The 19,068-nt window shown below is 48.6% G+C and overlaps 1 protein-coding gene across 1 annotated transcript in view; it reads right to left on the bottom strand.

Annotated features, from left to right (window-relative positions):
* LOC129840305 (protein diaphanous homolog 3-like) overlaps positions 1 to 19,068 on the bottom strand; it is a gene marked incomplete in the record, with an annotated part of 449,243 nt that overhangs the window by 136,466 nt on the left and 293,709 nt on the right. Inside the window, 1 exon segment of the mRNA XM_055908106.1 lies at positions 13,936 to 14,052. Coding sequence (XP_055764081.1) covers positions 13,936 to 14,052 — 117 coding nt within the window.

The raw sequence follows: 19,068 nt of genomic DNA, 5'->3' as shown, positions 1-19,068 counted from the left end.
GACGGCTGCATGGTCCCATGGTGTTTATACTTGCGTACTATTGTTTGTACAGATTAACGTGGTACCTTCAGGCGTTTGGAAATTGCTCCCAAGGATGAAGCAGACTTGTGGAGGTCTACAAATGTTTTTCTGAGGTCTTGGCTGATTTCTTTTGATTTCCCCATGATGTCAAGCAAAGAGCCACTGAGTTTGAAGGTAGGCCTTGAAATACATCCACAGGTACACCTCCAATTGACTCAAATGATGTCAATTAGCCTATCAGAAGCTTCTAAAGCCATGGCATCATTTTCTGGAATTTTCCAAGCTGTTTAAAGGCACAGTCAACTTAGTGTATGTAAACTTCTGACCCACTGGAATTGTGATACAGTGAATTATAAGTGAAATAATCTGTCTGTAAACAAATGTTGGAAAAATTCCTTGCATCATGCACAAAGTAGATGTCCTAACCAACTTGCCAAAACTATAGTTTGTTAACAAGATTTGTGGAGTGGTTGAAAAACTAGTTTTAATGACTCCAACCTAAGTGTATGTAAACGACTTCAACTGTATACTTCCATTCATTTTCATATTTAAACTGGTCCCCGGCTCCCTTCAGCTTTAGTCTCGTGAGGCTCGTGGGAGTCCGAGAGCAGAACCACAGACATCCATGCGTTTGTGAGAGTCTCACCTTTCCACATCAGAGGAGGTCATTATTAGTGAGCAGCCCAAACTGTTCGGAAACGCTAACAGACGTTTTCCCCGCCAAGACAGATTCTCACGATGTCTCACGGTCTGACAAAACACCTCTCTTTAGCTCCGCTACCTTTGACCTGCAGATGAGGAAGGGCGACGTCGATGGATGTGGTGGATTGAGAGACAGCCCATGCGAACTTACAGTGAGGGATTTTGATGAGGATGTTTCTATCATGCTAATTAGATCTAGCGGACATCTGCTCTCGGAGGTGAAGCACCACAAGACCTCATGTAACCTAGCAACAGAATAACAACGAATGGTTTCATTTCTGTCCAGCAACAACAACAACAAAAAGGGCTAATCAAGACCTTGCTCTAAATAACTTGGTTGAGATGTTGCACGGTAAACCAAGAGGCTGCACGGTAAACCAAGAGGTGGCACGGTAAACCAAGAGGTTGCAGGGTAAACCAAGAGGTGGCACGGTAAACCAAGAGGTTGCAGGGTAAACCAAGAGGTTGCAGGGTAAACCAAGAGGTTGCAGGGTAAACCAAGAGACTGCACGGTAAACCAAGAGGCTGCACGGTAAACCAAGAGGTTGCACGGTAAACCAAGAGGTTGCACGGTAAACCAAGAGGTGGCACGGTAAACCAAGAGGCTGCACGGTAAACCAAGAGGTGGCACGGTAAACCAAGAGGTTGCAGGGTAAACCAAGAGGTTGCAGGGTAAACCAAGAGGTTGCAGGGTAAACCAAGAGGTTGCAGGGTAAACCAAGAGGCTGCACGGTAAACCAAGAGGCTGCACGGTAAACCAAGAGGCTGCACGGTAAACCAAGAGGTTGCACGGTAAACCAAGAGGTGGCACGGTAAACCAAGAGGTGGCACGGTAAACCAAGAGGTGGCACGGTAAACCAAGAGGTTGAACGGTAAACCAAGAGGTTGCACGGTAAACCAAGAGGTTGCACGGTAAACCAAGAGGTTGCACGGTAAACCAAGAGGCTGCACGGTAAACCAAGAGGTTGCACGGTAAACCAAGAGGCCGCACGGTAAACCAAGAGGCCGCACGGTAAACCAAGAGGCCGCACGGTAAACCAAGAGGCCGCACGGTAAACCAAGAGGTGGCACGGTAAACCAAGAGGTGGCACGGTAAACCAAGAGGCTGCACGGTAAACCAAGAGGTGGCACGGTAAACCAAGAGGTTGCAGGGTAAACCAAGAGGTTGCAGGGTAAACCAAGAGGTTGCAGGGTAAACCAAGAGGTTGCAGGGTAAACCAAGAGGCTGCACGGTAAACCAAGAGGCTGCACGGTAAACCAAGAGGTTGCACGGTAAACCAAGAGGTGGCACGGTAAACCAAGAGGTTGCACGGTAAACCAAGAGGTTGCACGGTAAACCAAGAGGCTGCACGGTAAACCAAGAGGTTGCACGGTAAACCAAGAGGCTGCACGGTAAACCAAGAGGCCGCACGGTAAACCAAGAGGTGGCACGGTAAACCAAGAGGCTGCACGGTAAACCAAGAGGTGGCACGGTAAACCAACGGTTCCCAGCAGACCTCCACAGTGTCCCAGTCTAATCAGCCAGGTAGCTACTGTTCCCAGCAGACCTCCACAGTGTCTCAGTCTAATCAGCCAGGTAGCTACTGTTCCCAGCAGACCTCCACAGTGTCCCAGTCTAATCAGCCCGGGTAGCTACTGTTCCCAGCAGACCTCCACAGTGTCCCAGTCTAATCAGCCAGGTAGCTACTGTTCCCAGCAGACCTCCACAGTGTCTCAGTCTAATCAGCCAGGTAGCTACTGTTCCCAGCAGACCTCCACAGTGTCCCAGTCTAATCAGCCAGGTAGCTACTGTTCCCAGCAGACCTCCACAGTGTCCCAGTCTAATCAGCCAGGTAGCTACTGTTCCCAGCAGACCTCCACAGTGTCTCAGTCTAATCAGCCAGGTAGCTACTGTTCCCAGCAGACCTCCACAGTGTCCCAGTCTAATCAGCCAGGTAGCTACTGTTCCCAGCAGACCTCCACAGTGTCCCAGTCTAATCAGCCAGGTAGCTACTGTTCCCAGCAGACCTCCACAGTGTCCCAGTCTAATCAGCCAGGTAGCTACTGTTCCCAGCAGACCTCCACAGTGTCTCAGTCTAATCGCCAAGGTAGCTACTGTTCCCAGCAGACCTCCACAGTGTCTCAGTCTAATCAGCCAGGTAGCTACTGTTCCCAGCAGACCTCCACAGTGTCCCAGTCTAATCAGCCAGGTAGCTACTGTTCCCAGCAGACCTCCACAGTGTCTCAGTCTAATCGCCAAGGTAGCTACTGTTCACAGCAGACCTCCACAGTGTCCCAGTCTAATCAGCCAGGTAGCTACTGTTCCCAGCAGACCTCCACAGTGTCTCAGTCTAATCAGCCAGGTAGCTACTGTTCAAAGCAGACCTACACAGTGTCTCAGTCTAATCAGCCAGGTAGCTACTGTTCCCAGCAGACCTCCACAGTGTCCCAGTCTAATCAGCCAGGTAGCTACTGTTCCCAGCAGACCTCCACAGTGTCCCAGTCTAATCAGCCAGGTAGCTACTGTTCCCAGCAGACCTCCACAGTGTCCCAGTCTAATCAGCCAGGTAGCTACTGTTCCCAGCAGACCTCCACAGTGTCACAGTCTAATCAGCCAGGTAGCTACTGTTCTCAGCAGACCTCCACAGTGTCCCAGTCTAATCAGCCAGGTAGCTACTGTTGCCAGCAGACCTCCACAGTGTCCCAGTCTAATCAGCCAGGTAGCTACTGTTCCCAGCAGACCTCCACAGTGTCCCAGTCTAATCAGCCAGGTAGCTACTGTTCCCAGCAGACCTCCACAGTGTCCCAGTCTAATCAGCCAGGTAGCTACTGTTCTCAGCAGACCTCCACAGTGTCCCAGTCTAATCAGCCAGGTAGCTACTGTTCCCAGCAGACCTCCACAGTGTCCCAGTCTAATCAGCCAGGTAGCTACTGTTCCCAGCAGACCTCCACAGTGTCCCAGTCTAATCAGCCAGGTAGCTACTGTTCCCAGCAGACCTCCACAGTGTCTCAGTCTAATCAGCCAGGTAGCTACTGTTCCCAGCAGACCTCCACAGTGTCCCAGTCTAATCAGCCAGGTAGCTACTGTTCCCAGCAGACCTCCACAGTGTCCCAGTCTAATCAGCCAGGTAGATACTGTTCCCAGCAGACCTCCACAGTGTCCCAGTCTAATCAGCCAGGTAGCTACTGTTCCCAGCAGACCTCCACAGTGTCTCAGTCTAATCAGCCAGGTAGCTACTGTTCCCAGCAGACCTCCACAGTGTCTCAGTCTAATCAGCCAGGTAGCTACTGTTCCCAGCAGACCTCCACAGTGTCCCAGTCTAATCAGCCAGGTAGCTACTGTTCCCAGCAGACCTCCACAGTGTCCCAGTCTAATCAGCCAGGTAGCTACTGTTCCCAGCAGACCTCCACAGTGTCCCAGTCTAATCAGCCAGGTAGCTACTGTTCCCAGCAGACCTCCACAGTGTCTCAGTCTAATCAGCCAGGTAGCTACTGTTCTCAGCAGACCTCCACAGTGTCCCAGTCTAATCAGCCAGGTAGCTACTGTTCCCAGCAGACCTCCACAGTGTCCCAGTCTAATCAGCCAGGTAGCTACTGTTCCCAGCAGACCTCCACAGTGTCTCAGTCTAATCAGCCAGGTAGCTACTGTTCCCAGCAGACCTCCACAGTGTCCCAGTCTAATCAGCCAGGTAGCTACTGTTCCCAGCAGACCTCCACAGTGTCCCAGTCTAATCAGCCAGGTAGCTACTGTTCCCAGCAGACCTCCACAGTGTCCCAGTCTAATCAGCCAGGTAGCTACTGTTCCCAGCAGACCTCCACAGTGTCCCAGTCTAATCAGCCAGGTAGCTACTGTTCTCAGCAGACCTCCACAGTGTCCCAGTCTAATCAGCCAGGTAGCTACTGTTCCCAGCAGACCTCCACAGTGTCCCAGTCTAATCAGCCAGGTAGCTACTGTTCCCAGCAGACCTCCACAGTGTCCCAGTCTAATCAGCCAGGTAGCTACTGTTCCCAGCAGACCTCCACAGTGTCTCAGTCTAATCAGCCAGGTAGCTACTGTTCCCAGCAGACCTCCACAGTGTCTCAGTCTAATCAGCCAGGTAGCTACTGTTCCCAGCAGACCTCCACAGTGTCCCAGTCTAATCAGCCAGGTAGCTACTGTTCCCAGCAGACCTCCACAGTGTCCCAGTCTAATCAGCCAGGTAGCTACTGTTCCCAGCAGACCTCCACAGTGTCCCAGTCTAATCAGCCAGGTAGCTACTGTTCCCAGCAGACCTCCACAGTGTCTCAGTCTAATCAGCCAGGTAGCTACTGTTCTCAGCAGACCTCCACAGTGTCCCAGTCTAATCAGCCAGGTAGCTACTGTTCCCAGCAGACCTCCACAGTGTCCCAGTCTAATCAGCCAGGTAGCTACTGTTCCCAGCAGACCTCCACAGTGTCCCAGTCTAATCAGCCAGGTAGCTACTGTTCCCAGCAGACCTCCACAGTGTCTCAGTCTAATCAGCCAGGTAGCTACTGTTCTCAGCAGACCTCCACAGTGTCCCAGTCTAATCAGCCAGGTAGCTACTGTTCTCAGCAGACCTCCACAGTGTCCCAGTCTAATCAGCCAGGTAGCTACTGTTCCCAGCAGACCTCCACAGTGTCCCAGTCTAATCAGCCAGGTAGCTACTGTTCCCAGCAGACCTCCACAGTGTCTCAGTCAATATCAGCCAGGTAGCTACTGTTCCCAGCAGACCTCCACAGTGTCCCAGTCTAATCAGCCAGGTAGCTACTGTTCCCAGCAGACCTCCACAGTGTCTCAGTCTAATCAGCCAGGTAGCTACTGTTCTCAGCAGACCTCCACAGTGTCTCAGTCTAATCAGCCAGGTAGCTACTGTTCTCAGCAGACCTCCACAGTGTCTCAGTCTAATCAGCCAGGTAGCTACTGTTCTCAGCAGACCTCCACAGTGTCCCAGTCTAATCAGCCAGGTAGCTACTGTTCCCAGCAGACCTCCACAGTGTCTCAGTCTAATCAGCCAGGTAGCTACTGTTCCCAGCAGACCTCCACAGTGTCCCAGTCTAATCAGCCAGGTAGCTACTGTTCCCAGCAGACCTCCACAGTGTCCCAGTCTAATCAGCCAGGTAGCTACTGTTCCCAGCAGACCTCCACAGTGTATCAGTCTAATCAGCCAGGTAGCTACTGTTCCCAGCAGACCTCCACAGTGTCTCAGTCTAATCAGCCAGGTAGCTACTGTTCCCAGCAGACCTCCACAGTGTCCCAGTCTAATCAGCCAGGTAGCTACTGTTCCCAGCAGACCTCCACAGTGTCTCAGTCTAATCAGCCAGGTAGCTACTGTTCCCAGCAGACCTCCACAGTGTCCCAGTCTAATCAGCCAGGTAGCTACTGTTCCCAGCAGACCTCCACAGTGTCCCAGTCTAATCAGCCAGGTAGCTACTGTTCCCAGCAGACCTCCACAGTGTCCCAGTCTAATCAGCCAGGTAGCTACTGTTCCCAGCAGACCTCCACAGTGTCCCAGTCTAATCAGCCAGGTAGCTACTGTTCCCAGCAGACCTCCACAGTGTCCCAGTCTAATCAGCCAGGTAGCTACTGTTCCCAGCAGACCTCCACAGTGTCCCAGTCTAATCAGCCAGGTAGCTACTGTTCTCAGCAGACCTCCACATTGTCCCAGTCTAATCAGCCAGGTAGCTACTGTTCCCAGCAGACCTCCACAGTGTCCCAGTCTAATCAGCCAGGTAGCTACTGTTCCCAGCAGACCTCCACAGTGTCCCAGTCTAATCAGCCAGGTAGCTACTGTTCTCAGCAGACCTCCACAGTGTCCCAGTCTAATCAGCCAGGTAGCTACTGTTCCCAGCAGACCTCCACAGTGTCCCAGTCTAATCAGCCAGGTAGCTACTGTTCCCAGCAGACCTCCACAGTGTCCCAGTCTAATCAGCCAGGTAGCTACTGTTCCCAGCAGACCTCCACAGTGTCCCAGTCTAATCAGCCAGGTAGCTACTGTTCTCAGCAGACCTCCACAGTGTCCCAGTCTAATCAGCCAGGTAGCTACTGTTCCCAGCAGACCTCCACAGTGTCCCAGTCTAATCAGCCAGGTAGCTACTGTTCTCAGCAGACCTCCACAGTGTCCCAGTCTAATCAGCCAGGTAGCTACTGTTCCCAGCAGACCTCCACAGTGTCCCAGTCTAATCAGCCAGGTAGCTACTGTTCCCAGCAGACCTCCACAGTGTCCCAGTCTAATCAGCCAGGTAGCTACTGTTCCCAGCAGACCTCCACAGTGTCCCAGTCTAATCAGCCAGGTAGCTACTGTTCCCAGCAGACCTCCACAGTGTCCCAGTCTAATCAGCCAGGTAGCTACTGTTCCCAGCAGACCTCCACAGTGTCCCAGTCTAATCAGCCAGGTAGCTACTGTTCCCAGCAGACCTCCACAGTGTCCCAGTCTAATCAGCCAGGTAGCTACTGTTCCCAGCAGACCTCCACAGTGTCCCAGTCTAATCAGCCAGGTAGCTACTGTTCCCAGCAGACCTCCACAGTGTCCCAGTCTAATCAGCCAGGTAGCTACTGTTCCCAGCAGACCTCCACAGTGTCCCAGTCTAATCAGCCAGGTAGCTACTGTTCCCAGCAGACCTCCACAGTGTCCCAGTCTAATCAGCCAGGTAGCTACTGTTCTCAGCAGACCTCCACAGTGTCCCAGTCTAATCAGCCAGGTAGCTACTGTTCTCAGCAGACCTCCACAGTGTCCCAGTCTAATCAGCCAGGTAGCTACTGTTCTCAGCAGACCTCCACAGTGTCCCAGTCTAATCAGCCAGGTAGCTACTGTTCCCAGCAGACCTCCACAGTGTCCCAGTCTAATCAGCCAGGTAGCTACTGTTCCCAGCAGACCTCCACAGTGTCTCAGTCTAATCAGCCAGGTAGCTACTGTTCCCAGCAGACCTCCACAGTGTCCCAGTCTAATCAGCCAGGTAGCTACTGTTCTCAGCAGACCTCCACAGTGTCTCAGTCTAATCAGCCAGGTAGCTACTGTTCTCAGCAGACCTCCACAGTGTCTCAGTCTAATCAGCCAGGTAGCTACTGTTCTCAGCAGACCTCCACAGTGTCCCAGTCTAATCAGCCAGGTAGCTACTGTTCCCAGCAGACCTCCACAGTGTCCCAGTCTAATCAGCCAGGTAGCTACTGTTCCCAGCAGACCTCCACAGTGTCCCAGTCTAATCAGCCAGGTAGCTACTGTTCCCAGCAGACCTCCACAGTGTCCCAGTCTAATCAGCCAGGTAGCTACTGTTCCCAGCAGACCTCCACAGTGTCCCAGTCTAATCAGCCAGGTAGCTACTGTTCCCAGCAGACCTCCACAGTGTCCCAGTCTAATCAGCCAGGTAGCTACTGTTCCCAGCAGACCTCCACAGTGTCCCAGTCTAATCAGCCAGGTAGCTACTGTTCCCAGCAGACCTCCACAGTGTCCCAGTCTAATCAGCCAGGTAGCTACTGTTCCCAGCAGACCTCCACAGTGTCCCAGTCTAATCAGCCAGGTAGCTACTGTTCCCAGCAGACCTCCACAGTGTCCCAGTCTAATCAGCCAGGTAGCTACTGTTCCCAGCAGACCTCCACAGTGTCCCAGTCTAATCAGCCAGGTAGCTACTGTTCTCAGCAGACCTCCACAGTGTCCCAGTCTAATCAGCCAGGTAGCTACTGTTCTCAGCAGACCTCCACAGTGTCCCAGTCTAATCAGCCAGGTAGCTACTGTTCCCAGCAGACCTCCACAGTGTCCCAGTCTAATCAGCCAGGTAGCTACTGTTCCCAGCAGACCTCCACAGTGTCTCAGTCTAATCAGCCAGGTAGCTACTGTTCCCAGCAGACCTCCACAGTGTCCCAGTCTAATCAGCCAGGTAGCTACTGTTCCCAGCAGACCTCCACAGTGTCTCAGTCTAATCAGCCAGGTAGCTACTGTTCTCAGCAGACCTCCACAGTGTCTCAGTCTAATCAGCCAGGTAGCTACTGTTCTCAGCAGACCTCCACAGTGTCTCAGTCTAATCAGCCAGGTAGCTACTGTTCTCAGCAGACCTCCACAGTGTCCCAGTCTAATCAGCCAGGTAGCTACTGTTCCCAGCAGACCTCCACAGTGTCTCAGTCTAATCAGCCAGGTAGCTACTGTTCCCAGCAGACCTCCACAGTGTCCCAGTCTAATCAGCCAGGTAGCTACTGTTCCCAGCAGACCTCCACAGTGTCCCAGTCTAATCAGCCAGGTAGCTACTGTTCCCAGCAGACCTCCACAGTGTCCCAGTCTAATCAGCCAGGTAGCTACTGTTCCCAGCAGACCTCCACAGTGTCCCAGTCTAATCAGCCAGGTAGCTACTGTTCCCAGCAGACCTCCACAGTGTCCCAGTCTAATCAGCCAGGTAGCTACTGTTCCCAGCAGACCTCCACAGTGTCCCAGTCTAATCAGCCAGGTAGCTACTGTTCCCAGCAGACCTCCACAGTGTCCCAGTCTAATCAGCCAGGTAGCTACTGTTCCCAGCAGACCTCCCAGTCTAATCAGCCAGGTAGCTACTGTTCCCAGCAGACCTCCACAGTGTCCCAGTCTAATCAGCCAGGTAGCTACTGTTCCCAGCAGACCTCCCAGTCTAATCAGCCAGGTAGCTACTGTTCCCAGCAGACCTCCACAGTGTCCCAGTCTAATCAGCCAGGTAGCTACTGTTCCCAGCAGACCTCCACAGTGTCCCAGTCTAATCAGCCAGGTAGCTACTGTTCCCAGCAGACCTCCACAGTGTCCCAGTCTATTCAGCCAGGTAGCTACTGTTCCCAGCAGACCTCCACAGTGTCCCAGTCTAATCAGCCAGGTAGCTACTGTTCCCAGCAGACCTCCACAGTGTCCCAGTCTAATCAGCCAGGTAGCTACTGTTCCCAGCAGACCTCCACAGTGTCCCAGTCTAATCAGCCAGGTAGCTACTGTTCCCAGCAGACCTCCACAGTGTCCCAGTCTAATCAGCCAGGTAGCTACTGTTCCCAGCAGACCTCCACAGTGTCCCAGTCTAATCAGCCAGGTAGCTACTGTTCCCAGCAGACCTCCACAGTGTCCCAGTCTAATCAGCCAGGTAGCTACTGTTCCCAGCAGACCTCCACAGTGTCCCAGTCTAATCAGCCAGGTAGCTACTGTTCCCAGCAGACCTCCACAGTGTCCCAGTCTAATCAGCCAGGTAGCTACTGTTCCCAGCAGACCTCCACAGTGTCCCAGTCTAATCAGCCAGGTAGCTACTGTTCCCAGCAGACCTCCACAGTGTCCCAGTCTAATCAGCCAGGTAGCTACTGTTCCCAGCAGACCTCCACAGTGTCCCAGTCTAATCAGCCAGGTAGCTACTGTTCCCAGCAGACCTCCACAGTGTCCCAGTCTAATCAGCCAGGTAGCTACTGTTCCCAGCAGACCTCCACAGTGTCTCAGTCTAATCAGCCAGGTAGCTACTGTTCCCAGCAGACCTCCACAGTGTCTCAGTCTAATCAGCCAGGTAGCTACTGTTCCCAGCAGACCTCCACAGTGTCCCAGTCTAATCAGCCAGGTAGCTACTGTTCCCAGCAGACCTCCACAGTGTCCCAGTCTAATCAGCCAGGTAGCTACTGTTCCCAGCAGACCTCCACAGTGTCTCAGTCTAATCAGCCAGGTAGCTACTGTTCCCAGCAGACCTCCACAGTGTCCCAGTCTAATCAGCCAGGTAGCTACTGTTCCCAGCAGACCTCCACAGTGTCCCAGTCTAATCAGCCAGGTAGCTACTGTTCCCAGCAGACCTCCACATAGGTGCTAAAGGAAAACTCTGAATAATGATAGCGAATAGCACCTTGGTAACAACACATCCACACTCCATTTAAAGTAATGAACCGCCCATCGCCGGGCTGAATAGAATATTGATTCTTTCCTTCCCTCCTCCTCCACTGGAACCCGCCACAATAACAACAAAATCTGGTACTAGTGGACGCTAAATCTTTTAAAGGGATATCTATATCTTTTAAAGGGATATCTATATCTTTTAAAGGGATATCTATATCTTTTAAAGGGATATCTATATCTTTTAAAGGGATATCTATATCTTTTAAAGGGATATATTTTAAAGGGATATCTATATCTTTTAAAGGGACATATTTTAAAGGGATATCTTTATCTTTTAAAGGGATATTGATATATTTTAAAGGGATATCTATATATTTTAAAGGGATATCTTTTAAATGGATATCTATATCTTTTAAAGGGATATCTATATCTTTTAAAGGGATATCTTTTAAAGGGATATCTAAATCTTTTAAAGGGAAGGATCTGCCGTAGCAGAAAGGGTGGTCGTGTCAGTACAGCCTGAGCAAATAGCAGGGACGAATCTTATTGTAGACTAAATGAAAATAACAAATAACCTCTCATGTTATTAGCATAACCAGCGACGGTAGAACAATATCCTAATGCAAACCAATCTCAAGAGGCTGGTTGGGTTAAAAGAGGAAGTCAAATTTCAGATTGGACCTTGTGTGTAATTGACTAATAAAGAGATCTTCACTTTAAAAAGAGGAAGAATGTAATCTTGTCCGTCCCGTCCGTGCGATGCCACGGCTGAATAAAAAGTTAAAATAATTGGATTACTTTTCATCAAGTGTACTTTAGGCTAAAGAGGTAAAAACCTGATCTGTGTCTGAATAATAATAAGTGACTGACGCAGTAATAGAAGACACCCGCGTCCCAAACGGCAGCCTATTCCCACATGGTCCCGGTCAAAACTAGTGCACTATATAGGGTATAGGAAGCCATTTGGTACGGAAAGGGGAGACTGGAAGGGACACAGTGTTGGATGATTGTTCCGTCCGCATCGGTAGACAGCGACAGAGTCCTCTCCCGCATTTCCATCCATTAACTAATGGGATTCATGACATTTTACGAATTCTGCCAATAAAGACTACAGACACGGTGAAAACTGTTTTACAATCCTCCTTCCGTCTCCCTCTCCTCCCACCGCCCGTCTTCTAGCAGTTGATGTTTAAGGTCTATTATAGACAGCAGTCTTTAATAAATTGAAAAGGTAGTGAACGGCATGTGTTGGAATCAACTTTAACTAGGAGGGTAATAGGTTTATGAGCACGCATTCTCAACCATCCTCGACTGAAGAGACACCCTGGTAGAGCAGCACAGATAAACCTCAGGAGCACGACGATGTGCATTGCAATCAAACGCTCTCTCTCTCTCAGGGTCATTTTGATACACAATCAAAACTTTTTTAAATGAGTAGATATTCCTACGGTCACTTAAAAGTATTTCCACTTTTGAATAGAAAATGTAACTTTTTTTGTTTTTAACATGGGTAAAGAAATATTGTCTTTAGATTACGATTAAAGAAGCATTGTGAGCCTCAAATAGTTGAGATCAGAAGGAGCCGTAAAAATCGGACCTCCAGCGTGGTAACGGGTCAGAACCCTCCAGCGTGGTAACGGGTCAGAACCCTCCAGCGTGGTAACGGGTCAGAACCCTCCAGCGTGGTAACGGGTCAGAACCCTACAGCGTGGTAACGGGTCAGAACCCTACAGTGTGGTAACGGGTCAGAACCCTACAGCGTGGTAACGGGTCAGAACCCTACAGCGTGGTAACGGGTCAGAACCCTCCAGCGTGGTAACGGGTCAGAACCCTACAGCGTGGTAACGGGTCAGAACCGTCCAGCGTGGTAACGGGTCAGAACCCTACACCGTGGTAACGGGTCAGAACCCTCCAGCGTGGTAACGGGTCAGAACCCTCCAGCGTGGTAACGGGTCACAACCCTCCAGCGTGGTAACGGGTCACAACCCTCCAGCGTGGTAACGGGTCAGAACCCTACAGCGTGGTAACGGGTCAGAACCCTCCAGCGTGGTAACGGGTCAGAACCCTCCAGCGTGGTAACGGGTCAGAACCCTCCAGCGTGGTAACGGGTCAGAACCCTCCAGCGTGGTAACGGGTCAGAACCATACAGCGTTAACCATTAATGAACAGTTACAGAATCCAAGGACTCTGCAAGGAGACACGTAAATACATTTTTAAAAATCCCCATTTAAAAAGGCGTGGTGTTATAACGTGATCAACATTTATGTTAATATAGTGCTCTAGTCCCCCTTCCATTGCCTGCAGCTCTCCTCCTCTGTGTGCACTGCATTAAAAAAGGTACCAGGAGCCTGCAACCAACGGCAACGAACGGGGAAAAAAATACAACCTGCTATTTCATTATTCCAAACGTATTTACGGTTGCTGGGCGGGCTGCGGCCCTCCCGGTGAGAGTTGTGTCATGTTTGTGATACAGGAGCGGAGGAAGCAGCGGGAAGCTCGTCACGATAGGCATCAAACAATTAAAAAAGGCGGAGGGGGGGGGAGGAGGAGGAGAGCTGGGCCAGTGCTGCTGTAGATGTAATACATATTAATGAGTCCCAGCATGGTGTGTTGCTCTGCTCTGAACCCCGACACCGTGGGGGGGGGAGGGGGAGGCTGGCGGAGAAGGGGGGAGAGAGGGGTAGTTAGATTTTTTTTATTTAACTAGACAAGTCAGTTAAAAACTAAATTCTTATTTTACGATGACGGCCTAGCCCGGGCCAAACCCTCCCCTAACCCGGACGACGGCGGGCCTACGGGACTTCCGATCACGGCCGGTTGTGATACAGCCCGGGATCGAACCAGGGTGTGTAGTGACGCATCTAGACCGCTGCGCCACTCGGGAGCCCGAGGTACAAAGATATATGGTCAACCAAGGCCCGGACTCTAGAGGTGAGGGGGGGGGGGGGGGGGGAAGAAAGATTGTAAGGGGAAAGAAAGTGAGCTATTAGCTCGGAGAAGACCAAGCCTTTACAGGTGGGCTACGGTAGTTAACATACAAGCTGTAGTTGGAGGACACAGGCCAGTCCAGACCCAGGAAGTACTGAGATCAGGTCAGTCCAGACCCAGGAAGTACTGAGATCAGGTCAGTCCAGACCCAGGAAGTACTGAGATCAGGTCAGTCCAGACCCAGGAAGTACTGAGATCAGGTCAGTCCAGACCCAGGAAGTACTGAGATCAGGTCAGTCCAGACCCAGGAAGAACTGAGATCAGGTCAGTCCAGACCCAGGAAGTACTGAGATCAGGTCAGTCCAGACGAGTAGTGAGACAAGGAACCTGACAGAGTGTGTGTGTGTGTGTGTGTGTGTGTGTGTGTGTGTGTGTGTGTGTGTGTGTGTGTGTGTGTGTGTGTGTGTGTGTGTGTGTGTGTGTGTGTGTGTGTTTATCCTACCTGACAGGGTTGCTGGTGAGGGAGACACGGAGAGAGTCCAGACAGGCCATGAGGCGTTCGTCAGTCACTCCTGACTTCAGCTCCCCCAGGAACTCCTGAGGGGAAATCTGATGACTTCTACACACACTGCCCTGGGGGGGGGGGGGTTAAGAGAGGGAGAGGAGAGGAGAGACAGATTAATACAGGAGTTTCAAAGACCACACACAAAAAAACACACAAAAGGACCAACAGACACAGACAAACCTTTACATCTACAAAAACTATTCAAAATAAACACACAAAAACAATTCATTTTTTCCTCAATAAATATTGAGCATGACGTTCCTCTCCGTAATGTGTTAACTTTAGGATCGGACCCTTTGTTTCCATTATTTACCTGAAATGACATTCTCAAATCTAACTGCCCACGCGAAAGGAAACGCTTTGAAGTTGGTGGAAATGTGAATCTAATGTAGGAGAATATAACACATTAGATCTGGTAAAAGATAATACAATGAAAAAACATGCTTTATTTTTTAATTTTTTTTATCATCTTTGAAATGAAAGAGAAAGCCCATAATGTATTGTTCCAGCCTAGGAGCAATTTAGATTTTGGCCACTAGGTGGCAGCAGTGTGTGTGCAAAGTTTTAAATTGATACAATGAACCATTGCATTTCTGTTAAAAAATTTGTATCAAGACTGCATCAAATGTGCCTAATTGTTTTATTAATACATTTTCAAGATCGTAACTGTGCACTCTCAAACAATAGCATGGTATTATTTCACTGTAATAGCTACTGTAAATTGGACAGTGTAGTTAGATTAACAAGAATTTAAGCTTTCTGACAATATCAGATATGTCTATGTCCTGGGAAATGTTCTTGTTACTTACAACCTCATGCTAATCACAGTAGCCAACGTTAGCTCAACCGTCCCGCGGGTGGGGGGGGGGGGGGGGGGGGGGGGCGATCTTGTAGAGGTTAAATGCTGAGGTTAAATGTGTAAATCTTCTCTCTCCAAGCTACAGTTAGAAACTACCGAAACCCTGTCCTGTTAGCAGTTAAAAACTACTGAAACCCTGTCCTGTTAACAGTTAACTACTGAAACCCTGTCCTGTTAAAAACTACTGAAACCCTGTCCTGTTAACAGTTAAACTACTGAAACCCTGTCCTGTTAACAGTTATAAACTACTGAAACCCTGTCCTGTTAACAGTTAGAAACTACTGAAACCCTGTCCTGTTAACAGTTAAACACTACTGAAACCCTGTCCTGTTAACAGTTAAACACTACTGAAACACTGTCCTGTTAGCAGTTAAACACTACTGAAACCCTGTCCTGTTAGCAGTTAAACACTACTGAAACCCTGTCCTGTTAACAGTTAAACACTACTGAAACCCTGTCCTGTTAACAGTTAAACACTACTGAAACACTGTTCTGTTAGCAGTTAAACACTACTGAAACCCTGTCCTGTTAGCAGTTAAACACTACTGAAACCCTGTCCTGTTAACAGTTAGAAACTACTGAAACCGTGTCCTGTTAACAGTTAAACACTACTGAAACCCTGTCCTGTTAATAGTTAAACACTACTGAAACCCTGTCCTGTTAATAGTTAGAAACTACTGAAACCCTGTCCTGTTAACAGTTAGAAACTACTGAAACCCTGTCCTGTTAACAGTTAAACACTACTGAAACCCTGTCCTGTTAACAGTTAAACTACTGAAACCCTGTCCTGTTAACAGTTAAACACTACTGAAACCCTGTCCTGTTAACAGTTAAACACTACTGAAACCCTGTCCTGTTAGCAGTTAAACTACTGAAACCCTGTCCTGTTAACAGTTAAACTACTGAAACCCTGTCCTGTTAACAGTTAAACTACTGAAACCCTGTCCTGTTAACAGTTAAACACTACTGAAACCCTGTCCTGTTAACAGTAGAGGTTAATAGAGGTTAAATGCTGAGGTTAAATGTGTAAATCTTCTCTCTCCAAGCTACAGTTAAAAACTACTGAAACGCTGTCTTGTTAGCAGTTAAACACTACTGAAACCCCATCCTGTTAACAGTTAAACTACTGAAACCCTGTCCTGTTAACAGTTAAACTACTGAAACCCTGTCCTGTTAACAGTTAAACTACTGAAACCCCATCCTGTTAACAGTTAAACTACTGAAACCCTGTCCTGTTAACAGTTATAAACTACTGAAACCCTGTCCTGTTAACAGTTATAAACTACTGAAACCATGTCCTGTTAACAGTTATAAACTACTGAAACCCTGTCCTGTTAACAGTTATAAACTACTGAAACCCTGTCCTGTTAACAGTTAAACACTACTGAAACCCTGTCCTGTTAACAGTTAAACACTACTGAAACCCTGTCCTGTTAACAGTTAAACACTACTGAAACCCTGTCCTGTTAACAGTTAAACACTACTGAAACCCTGTCCTGTTAACAGTTAAACTACTGAAACCCTGTCCTGTTAACAGTTAAACTACTGAAACCCTGTCCTGTTAGCAGTTAAACACTACTGAAACCCTGTCCTGTTAACAGTTAAACTACTGAAACCCTGTCCTGTTAACAGATAAACACTACTGAAACCCTGTCCTGTTAACAGTTAAACTACTGAAACCCTGTCCTGTTAACAGTTAAACTACTGAAACCATGTCCTGTTAGCAGTTAAACTACTGAAACCCTGTCCTGTTAACAGTTAAACTACTGAAACCCTGTCCTGTTAACAGTTAAACACTACTGAAACCCTGTCCTGTTAACAGTTAAACTACTGAAACCCTGTCCTGTTAGCAGTTAAACACTACTGAAACCCTGTCCTGTTAACAGTTAAACTACTGAAACCCTGTCCTGTTAGCAGTTAAACACTGAAACCCTGTCCTGTTAACAGTTAAACTACTGAAACCCTGTCCTGTTAACAGATAAACACTACTGAAACCCTGTCCTGTTAACAGTTAAACTACTGAAACCCTGTCTTGTTAACAGTTAAACTACTGAAACCCTGTCCTGTTAACAGTTAAACTACTGAAACCCTGTCCTGTTAGCAGTTAAACACTGAAACCCTGTCCTGTTAACAGTTAAACTCCTGAAACACCGTCCTGTTAACAGTTAAACTACTGAAACCCCGTCATGTTAACATTTAAACTACTGAAACCCCGTCCTGTTAACAGATAAACTACTGAACCCCTGTCCTGTTAGCAGTTAAACTACTGAAACCCCGTCATGTTAACAGTTAAACTACTGAAACCCCGTCATGTTAACAGTTAAACTACTGAAACCCTGTCCTGTTAACAGTTAAACACTACTGAAACCCTGTCCTGTTAACAGTTAAACACTACTGAAACCCTGTCCTGTTAACAGTTAAACTACTGAAACCCTGTCCTGTTAACAGTTAAACTACTGAAACCCCTTCCTGTTAACAGTTAAAAACTACTGAAACCCCGTCCTGTTAACAGTTAAACTACTGAAACCCCGTCCTGTTAACAGTTAAACTACTGAAACCCCGTCCTGTTAACAGTTAAACTACTGAACCCCTGTCCTGTTAGCAGATGCAAATTGTTGTTGTATTCAGCAAGAGTCAATGCGTAATTAATACATTATTTTACAAAATGGCCATTTCATATTGGAACAACAACTGGCAAATCAGTTAGAGCTGGAAAAATATCCCCCGGAACAAAACACACTGCAAACGTTATGACCATTAGATATTCAGAGAGTTATTTCACAAGCTGTCAGAATATTTGTCTGTTTCTAGTTCGTTTTTCTATGACTATTTGTTCATACAGTTCATATAATAATGCATTGATGCCCTTTTCCCCTCTTCCTTCATCTTGGATGTGTGTTGCTGTTCGGTTTTATTTTCAGAGTATCTCAGAATGACTACACAGAATCAATGAGGAGACTGTGTTGAATAATGGGGGTGGACGGAGACTGTGTTGAATAATGGGGGTGGGCGGAGACTGTGTTGAATAATGGGGGTGGGCGGAGACTGTGTTGAATAATGGGGGTGGGCGGAGACTGTGTTGAATAATGGGGGTGGGCGGAGACTGTGTTGAATAATGGGGGTGGGCGGAGACTGTGTTGAATAATGGGGGTGGACGGAGACTGTGTTGAATAATGGGGGTGGGCGGAGACTGGGTTGAATAATGGGGGTGGACGGGGACTGTGTTGAATAATGGGGGTGGGCGGAGACTGTGTTGAATAATGGGGGTGGGCGGAGACTGAGTTGAATAATGGGGGTGGGCGGAGACTGTGTTGAATAATGGGGGTGGACGGAGACTGTGTTGAATAATGGGGGTGGACGGGGACTGTGTTGAATAATGGGGGTGGGCGGAGACTGTGTTGAATAATGGGGGTGGGCGGAGACTGTGTTGAATAATGGGGGTGGGCGGAGACTGTGTTGAATAATGGGGGTGGGCGGAGACTGTGTTGAATAATGGGGGTGGGCGGAGACTGTGTTGAATAATGGGGGTGGGCGGAGACTGTGTTGAATAATGGGGGTGGGCGGAGACTGTGTTGAATAATGGGGGTGGACGGAGACTGTGTTGAATAATGGGGGTGGACGGAGACTGTGTTGAATAATGGGGGTGGACGGAGACTGTGTTGAATAATGGGGGTGGAAGGAGACTGTGTTGAATAATGGGGGTGGACAGAGACTGTGTTGAATAATGGGGGTGGGCGGAGACTGTGTTGAATAATGGGGGTGGACGGGGACTGTGTTGAATAATGGGGGTGGACGGGGACTGTGTTGAACAATGGGGGTGGGCGGAGACTGTGTTGAATAATGGGGGTGGGCGGAGACTGTGTTGAATAATGGGGGTGGANTTCTGATTGGAACAAAGTAAACACTTCCTGTCTCTCTCTCTTCTGATTGGAACAAAATAAACACTTCCTGTCTCTCTCTCTTCTGATTGGAACAAAGACAACATCTCCCTCTCTCAGGGATCTTTCTGCTATAGAGTGTTTTTCGGGACGGTTAAGACCAAAGTGTAAAAATAAATAACAATACTATATAAATTGTGCAGACAAAGTATTCAGACTTCATCCCACTTTATTACGTTACGGCCTTACTCTAAAATGGAAACATCACATTTACATAAGAATTCAGACTTTACACAGTACTTTGTTTTGGCAGCGATTACAACCTCGAGACTT

The sequence above is a fragment of the Salvelinus fontinalis genome, chromosome 41 (assembly GCF_029448725.1).
Source record: "Salvelinus fontinalis isolate EN_2023a chromosome 41, ASM2944872v1, whole genome shotgun sequence".
Taxonomy (NCBI): Eukaryota; Metazoa; Chordata; class Actinopteri; order Salmoniformes; family Salmonidae; genus Salvelinus; species Salvelinus fontinalis.
The sequence above is the reverse complement of the archived record's forward strand: the minus strand, read 5'-3'. Positions and strand labels throughout refer to the sequence as shown.